This window comes from Tripterygium wilfordii, chromosome 21 (genome assembly GCF_013401445.1).
Source record: "Tripterygium wilfordii isolate XIE 37 chromosome 21, ASM1340144v1, whole genome shotgun sequence".
In the NCBI taxonomy this organism is placed as follows: domain Eukaryota; kingdom Viridiplantae; phylum Streptophyta; class Magnoliopsida; order Celastrales; family Celastraceae; genus Tripterygium; species Tripterygium wilfordii.
Window position 1 is genome coordinate 5,802,313 of NC_052252.1, and position 8,997 is coordinate 5,811,309.

General features: G+C 36.0%; 1 protein-coding gene across 1 annotated transcript; it reads left to right on the forward strand.

The window, feature by feature from the left end:
- The first annotated feature begins 550 nt into the window (after positions 1–550).
- Positions 551–2,294, forward strand: LOC119989569 (F-box protein CPR1-like). The gene has a single exon (XM_038835178.1). It carries the CDS (start codon positions 671–673, stop codon positions 1,763–1,765), a length of 1,095 nt encoding a protein of 364 aa, XP_038691106.1. The 5' UTR covers positions 551–670; the 3' UTR covers positions 1,766–2,294.
- The last annotated feature ends 6,703 nt before the right edge of the window (positions 2,295–8,997 follow it).

Consider the following 8,997-nt stretch of genomic DNA (forward strand, 5'->3'; position numbering starts at 1 on the left):
TTCCAACGGAGAAAATCACTATAATTTTCATTTTTTAAAAATTTTTTAATGTGTGGGTCTCACACTTTTTATATAAAATATTATTATTTAATGATTTAAATATAATTATATTTTAATAAAAATTATAAATTAATTATATTTATGCATTTATAATTATTATAACAGTAAATTTAATATTGAAATAAATAATTAAAATTTAAAAGTACAATAAATGTAAGAAAATTAATTTGATTAATTAAAAGAATACTTCAAATTAATTTTAAATATAAATTATATTTGATTAATTAAATTAATACTTAAAATTAGTTTTAACAAGAATTATATTTATTTGATTTATTTTAATATAAAAAAAAAAACTAATATTATAATAATTTATTTTAATAATTTTTCCGTTAACATTAATTTTTAATTCACCAAACAACTACACCATATTTTACAGTTTTAAACTTAATATATTTTTCTTAATATTTTGATTAGTATTGAAAATCAATTTTTCACTGTACCAAACAGGAGCTTAAATAGAATACAACTTCTCCATATAAAAGAACCGCCAATACAATTCGGTCGATCGAGTGCCGAAATATTCCTTTCGAGAAACGATACACCAATCTTTGTTTGTAATTGTATTACAAACCCTAAAAACCCTCTGCGTTGCAGATCTGAAACAATCATGTCGACGAATCTACCTGTTGAGTTGATCGAGAAAATCTTACGTCGATTGCCGCCGAAGTCTCTCTTTCGCTTCAAGAGCGTGTCAAAATCGTGTCGGGACCTGATTCAGAGCCCTGATTTCGTCAATTCTCATCTCAAACGATCACCCCAAAGAATTCTGGTTCTCAATAACTTTGATGATAAAAAGATTAAAAAGATCCACTTCTTCGATAGAGCCCTGGAAAATTTTGTCCGGTATGAACTTGGAAATTACTCTTTCATCCATTTCGTTGGTTCTTGTAATGGTCTCGTTTGCTTGTTTGATGTCCAATATAATATTGTGATATGCAATGTGGCTACCAGAGAGCATCTGATGATACCCTATCCGAGTAATTTAGATGATAGGATAGGGTACGGTTTTGGGTATGATACTATGGGGTATGATTATAAAGTGGTGTTGATTGAGAGGTTTTGTGATTCAGAAATTGAAATTCTTATGTCTATATCAATGGTATATAGTCTGAAGCAGAACAAATGGACAAGGAGTGTACATGATCTATACTCATGTGTGCATCGCCAGGGTGTGTTTGTCAATGGATTTATGCATTGGGCTATCTACTCTAAGCCGAAACGAGGCATTGTTGCTTTTGATCTTCAATCTGAACGATTTTGTGGTCAAGTACCCCTGCCTGATCTCACTAGGTGTGTCATGGATGTTGGTGTCTTGAGAGGATGCCTTTTGATGACCGAGAAAAAGTCGTATGCGGTTTGCTTATCCGATGAATTAGGAGTGTGGATGATGAAAGATTATATGATAAAAGATTCTTGGACCAAACTCTACTCAGTAAACCATGTTTTAGTTCCCTGTGCGATGAGTAGTGATGATATTCCCCTTATTCCATTATCTAGTGGATGCCTCTTTTGGCAGAGATATCAAATGGAGAAAAAAGGCAAGATACAAACTGTTGGTTGTTGGGTGCAGCTCGCGGATTCAGTAGTTTATGGAGAAAGTGTCATTCAAATTAGTGCTTATGCCGGGCTACCAGGAACAAGAGGCGAGCCTACAATAGAAGTGAGGGGAGCGGGAAGTTCGTCGAATGAACAGAGTATGTGATAGTCTTGTCAACAGAAAGATTTCTCCTTTTTTCTTCGTAATAGGTAACTGCATAGTGCATAATTTTTGGCTACCCATAAATTTCTGAGTACTTGGCCATTTTATATATCTTCTGTAGCTAGTAAAGAGTGCTGGATGTTATAAGTAATGATAGCAGTTCTGAATGCTGTAGTTGCTTTAGACCGTGACTTTTTAGTTGAGAATATCTTTTAACTACACAAGTTCTCCTTTTGTATTGGATGGATTCTATTCGTGAAAGTTGACGATGTGAAAGGGAAATAGATCACTTAACAAGGAAAGACGCAGGATGATCTTTTTTTCTTTACCATATTTCTGCACATGTATGTATCTTCTTCCTGTGTGGCAGGGAAAACCAATGGCTTTAAATGGAGTTGGGGGAGGTGCCTACATTCTGTTTTTCTGATTTTAACATGTTGGGAATTGTGTACTCTTCAGTGGATGGGTCCGTTTGGGTCCCCGATAGAAGCAAAAAAATTTCACCGCGTCTCACAAATGACGGGTGCGTACATGTATCTTTGCATATAATGACATAGTAACCCTTAAACCTAACCAAAGGTGTTAAGTGTTATGATTGTAATGGATTTGGTCATTTAGCACAACATTGTCCAAACAAGAAGAAGATCAATAGTAGGACACACAAATCACTTGGGACGATAGTAATCTCGAATCAAATGAGCAATGAGCAAGTGGAATTAATGTGCGAGCTTGAAAGATATAAATTATAAACTTGGAACGTATATAATTTATCTAACGCCACATCTTGTGTTTCTAAGTTGGCAATTTTGAGCTCCCAAAAGATGCATGGTGACAAAGGTGTGAAGGATCGAGTTTAACACAAGGGGGGGTGAATTGTGTCTCCAAATTTCAATTAGAATCCCTTTTTCAAATTTAAACAAATTAATGACAATTAACAAGTAACACACAAATTTGGACTCTAATGATTATCCTAATCAATATTCAATCCAATGCAAGATGTGATACAATATAGTGAATGATCAAATAATCAAGAATTGCACAAAACAGATTTTCAAACAACACAATGCGCACAGATTTTTCAACTCAGATTTCACCTATCAAATGATGTCGAAATGCAACGAAATTTTATATGCAATGTCACAACACCTTAATAAACACTATATCAAAATTTCAGACCAAAATTCAAAGTTTAAGGCAGCCTGCTAATCTCGGACAGATTAGGGTTTTGAAAATCTTGCAGTTTGAAACAAGTAGTAAATAGAAGCAAGTAAACAAGGAAATCAACACAGAGATTTATAGTAGTTCGGAGACCCTTCTCCTACATCTACTACCTAGATTCACCAACCTAGGATTTTCCCAACTCCACTAAGGTGTGGTTCTAAGAACTCCCTCAAACTTCAATGTTTACAGTTTGCCCTAACAAAGGGACTTTCTCAATGGGGTTTTCAGCCAAGGTTCTCACAAGTTACCTCAAAGATATTTGGTGTGGAACTCTCAAGATTACAACGACACTCTCAAAGGTAGGATTTTAAGAACAAGAGAGGTTTAGATTGTAAGTAAACAAAGCCTAAAGAATATAGGAACTTCCCTTTTGCAAAAGCAAGAGTAGTAAGAAGTCTTTGATTGTAGAGGCTTGTATTGGAGAAGATTGTTGTAGCAAATAGCAAGAAAGCTTGATGATTGATGAACTTTATAGCAAGAAGTATCTCTCAAGGATAATTTTCAATTTGCTTCTCCAAGTTGAATGAAAGAGAAGACCCCTCTTTTGTGTCAATGCTGTTGGGTCTAAATTTAACCTTACTAGCAAGTGTACTAGTCGGCGACTACAGCACAATGATAAGCAAGGGTCGAATCCACAGGGACGGTGTTATGTCTAATCCAAATGTATATTTGTATGTATGTATGGACAATGCAATCAAAAGTAAAGTTCAACTCAAGATTGTTTGGTTTGGTAATTAAACTAAAACAAGCAAATAGCAAAGTGTTTTTGGTATTTTCTTAGAATAAAGATGTAACTAATGCAAATGAGATGAATGAGATGAACACCAAGGCTTTGGAATCCCCCTTGGGAAATGACTTGCAATGACACAAATTCACACACATATTTGCTAATTCGGGCACAACGAATCCGTACCTAAGTCGGTTTTAGCGCACTTAAGCCAAATCTCCCTAAAATCGATTACTAGCCATCTTATTGGTCTAGGTCGGATATTCCTAAATACATTCTAGCCATCTTATTGGTCTAAACATGCATAGGAATTCATGGAGTTCTATGGAGATTAGAATTCATACAAATTGTCACCTAATTAAAGGGAGACACATTCATAATCAAGTGTTTCAAGAAGCATAATCTACTTGACATATTATTGTCTAAGCAAATTCTCCAAACAATTTCATCCAAAAACCTAAAGTGTTGGCCAAACACCACAAGCATGAAGAAATTGCAATCAAACATAGAAACACAAGATTTATACCCAAATCAACTCATATATATGTAAATCAAGTCATAAACAAAGTCATCAAACCCAAGGCTTCAACCTAGCCTTGGCAAAGAGGTTTAGTTACACATAATGAGAGAAAAACACAAGAAGAGAGATGAGAAAATCATGAATAAACCCAATTAGTTGAGCAAATCCAAGTTGAGCTGAAGAATCTCTCCTCCTAGCTCCAAGAGTCGCCTCCCCCTCTGCTTTCGCTCCCCAGAAATTCTATTCTAGGTCTAAAAACTCCCGCAGCTCGGACAAATCGCGACTTAAAACATCCCAGAAAATTGCTTTTTCCGCCTAGGCGCGTTGTTTTCACGCCTAGGCGCAATCCTAGGCGTGCACAACTTCAAATTCAAGTCCAACTCTCTGGACTGGGCGTGCAGGAGTGATCCTGGGCGTGCACAATTTGTGCGCCTAGGCGCGCCACGCCTAGGCGCGTTACCCATAGACACATGATTCAAATGACCATAACTTCTCCATATGACCTCCGATTTGCATGATTTTAGATTCTACGGAAAGCTTGAGATGTCTAGTTTCCAATGCCTTTTGTTGCGCTCGATTCCAATAACGTGACAGAAAGTTATGACTATTTGAACACACGAAGGTCGGTGGACATTTTCTTCAATTCAGCCCTTTTTCCGTCGCTTTTCATCCAAACCGCAATCAACCTATCAAAATACAAATCAACACATAAATACACTCATTATTTATCAAAAGAAAGCTTAAGAGGGGGATATTTCTACCAAAAACGATAGGTATTATCATACCTATCAAACGCTCTCCTATGCTTGTAGCCATTGGATCAACCTTCAAGATTTGATCTTTACCATTCATTGCAGCTCCTAATCTTGGCCATTACTGATTTGAGCAAACAAATCTCCACCATAGAGCACATAGACGTTGGAAGTTTGAGAGAAAAGGTATAACCTTTCTTCCATAAGTGTTGTCACAAGCACAACCCTTGGATCAATGTATGTCTTCAAATCTTGACCATTTAAACTCTCTTTAATTCTCAGCCATGGATGCACATTGTACTATGTCATCTTGTCCCTTCATTTTGGCTCCAAGACTTCAAAAGTGAATCCTAGCCAAGGGCCTTGTTTGGTTACACCAAACTTATCTTCTTGGTAGCACAAGTCTTGAATGAAGAAAAAAAATTGAAAATAAATATTTTTTACATATTTTATTAAGGGATAAGTATCACAAAGACTTTCTAAGTTACAAAAAAGGGTCAATTCAACCCTTTATCTTTTTTGCGTGTCAAATGAGCCCCTCAACTTCAACTAATGGGTCACATTTGCCCTTTCATCCATGGTCCATCAAAAATTGCTGATGTGGAGACCATTTTCAAACGTGTCATATATATTTATATAGTCTAAGTAATATGTGGAATTATTGACATGGAATTTGAATAAAAAAATTAAACTTAAATTGTATTATACAAAACCCAATTCCAATTTGGTTTCAGTGTTTCACATAGCAAGAAGAAACGATTATTTTTCTCAACTGCGCCACTCTCACTTTGTGCACTAGGGTTCTTGTAGCCTTCAAACTTGATACTCAATCTCCGTCTCCCTCCTTGCTCAGGTATCCCTTTCCGTTGCGATTTGCATTTCGATATACAAATTTTGTTTCGATTTGGTTTTCAAAAATGGGTGTCAATTTGCAATATGTGCTTCGATTTGGGTTTCGCTCCTTGTTTTCTTCTATTTGGCTCCCTTTCTGTTTCGATTAGGATTTTGATCCATTTATGTTTCAATTTAGATATCTTTCTTTTTCGATTTGGGTTTTGATCCCTTTCTATTTCGATTAGGGTTCGATCCCTTTCTGTTTGGATTTAGATACCGTTATACTTCGATTTGTCCCCCTTTCTTTTTCGATTTGGCATTGACTAGGTGTACTTATTTGCAATTTTAATCAGTTATACATTCGTTTACATGTCGTTAGGGCTTCTCACTTTTCTAGGGCTTTATTTTGGATAAAATATTTGTTTATTTTTAAAAGGAAAATGACATGTAAAATTTTATAATTATAATAATGAGATGTAATTGCCAGTTTGAATTTTCGATTCTCAACTAATCAAGTTTCGGCGATCAATGGCCGGAAAATTGATTTTGGGACAGAAAAGACTAGCTTTTTGAACCTTTAAGGATATTTGGGGTAAATTTTAAACTTCAAGGACATAAACAAGAAACGCATGCAACTTCAAGGCATAAAATATGGTTTTGCCAAAAGAAAATAGAAAACATAAAATATTTTTAAATATTTCAAACGAAACATGTTTTCCATACTTAAAAATAGAAATGAAAAATGAAGATGAAAAACAGAAAATGAAAATGAAAATAGAAACCAAACTGAGATCCAACCGAACGACTTATCAACGCTGGTAGTCTCCAGTACGACCCAAAGCAGCGCATCTGGAAAGAGCCCGACGAGATGCGACCCAATTTTTCTGACTTGAATCCCCAATTTCATTGTTGAATTAATCCATATAGATGCATATGAGCACCCTGTATAATAATGAATGTAATCTACAGCATGCACCAATTAAACACAAACCTTTTTGGTCTTCCACCATTGATCTCTGCAACTTCGGCCCTCCATATGTGGACATGGCCGGCTTGCGTGGATCCCAAATCGCGTCATGTGCACATGGCCGGCTCACGTCGAGTCGAGCGCACGACTTCCCTTTCCCATTCCAATGTAACACTCACCGGACCTGCATACAAATCCCTGCACAAACCCCTAAACATTGAAGAAGAATGGGTTTGTTGGTGGTGGTGATGTGGTGACGACGACTGGGTGTTGAAGAAGAAGAATGGTTTGATTTTTTCTTTTTTTTTTTTTAAATTTCATATCAGCTAATACACGTAATTTGTAATTTTTAACAAATAACGTACACGTCAGAAAATTAAGTTCACGTCAGCTATTTTTAACAACAAATTGGCGAAAGGGCAAACGTGGACCATTTATGGAAGTCGAAGGTTTGATTTGGCAAGAAAAAAAGCATGAGGGCTCCATTTATCTTTTTTGATAAGTTTAGGGGCTTCTGTGATACTTATTCCATTTGAAATCAAATAACAGTGAACTGTTAGAGAAAGGTAATAAACTAATGCACAGCTCTACGTTGAGAAGCTCTGAATTACTTTCATTCTCTGCAAAATTTCAAAGCCCCTAAAATTCCTCATGACTTCAATTCCATCAGAGATATATATATATATATATATCATCCAGCATATGAAACACATAGGAAGTAATACCAAACATAAAAAGTGAAGTAAGGCAACTCCCAGTTAAACCAACAGCAAGTAAAAACTTACATAGCTACTTGTTTCAAAATAAAGGATTTAGGACCTTTAAAATATTTTTTAGGTTTAGAAATTCACAAAACAGAAACAGGCATTCAATTATCTCAAAGAAAATATACTATTGACCTAGTTAAGCACAGTAGCGCCTCACCAATGCTAAACTAAGTCACACTCCGACTGAAACTACCACCAAAATTTCTGCAGACATAGGTACAATCTTAGAAAATCCTCTTCAATATAGAAGACTTATAGGTAGACTAATGTATTTAACTATTACAAGACCTTATATTAGCTATGCAGTCAACCCTCTAAGTCAATACATGAAAAACCCCACATATATTCATTTACACGCTGCTCAAAGAATTATTAGATCCTGCTACTAACCAATTGCATATTAAGGCTTATTGTGATGCGGCTTGGGCATCATGCCCAAACAACAGGCGATCTGTCACAGGTTACTGTGTCAAATTGGGAGATTCATTAATCTCATGGAAATCCAAGAAGCAGAATACAGTTTCTAAATCATCAGCAGAAGCAGAATATAGAGCTATTGCTAACACAACCAATGAACTCACTTGGATATCCAGTCTACTCAACGAAATCAACGTCAACCGTAGCTATCCCATGACTCTATTTTCTGATAGTCAGGCTGTTATCTACATTGCTCACAATCCTATTTTTCATAAACGGACCAAGCACATAGAAATCGATCTACATTTCATACGAGAGAAAATTCAAAGAAAAATTATCAGATTAGCTTACCTCAACACTGACGATCAACCGGTAGATCTTCTTACAAAAGCTATATCCGCTCCTCGTCTTCATCACTTACTCACCAAGTTGAACTTGTTTGACGGCTCCAACATTGATCACCCCAAACCTATTCAACTTGAGGGGGGTGAAAGCCTCTCCTCCTTCTCCGCTGCCAAGCTTCCTTCTGGTTTCTCTATCCAGTTCTGTGAAGCTTCTAGTTTTAGTTTTTTCTTTCTTTCATGGGCCTCCATCTTGCAGGCTTTATTTACTTGTCTTTGGGCTTTGCTTGTTTAGAAAACTATGAACGAATTGTTTGGCCAAAAAAGGTAATATGACATGTTTACACTCTTCAAAATGTAACGAAATTTGATCCTAATGGTTTTTTTTTTTTTGAAAAATGGACCGGATTGTATTAATGTACCCAAAGAGTAAGAGAATTTGAGGTTTGAGGCCCCTAAGACATCGAGCCACCATAAGGATGGATTATAAGAGAACTAAAAAAGAAAAAAAAACCAACAGACCATCGTCGGACACTCCGTATTACACCGGACAACCATTGAACGACACCGAACTCCATCGAACTATGTCGGATTACATAGATTGAACAAACAAACATCAAACAAACAACAACATGGTTCTAGATGAAGGAATTTGGTTTTCCCTTCAACAAGAGAGGTCGATCTTCCTT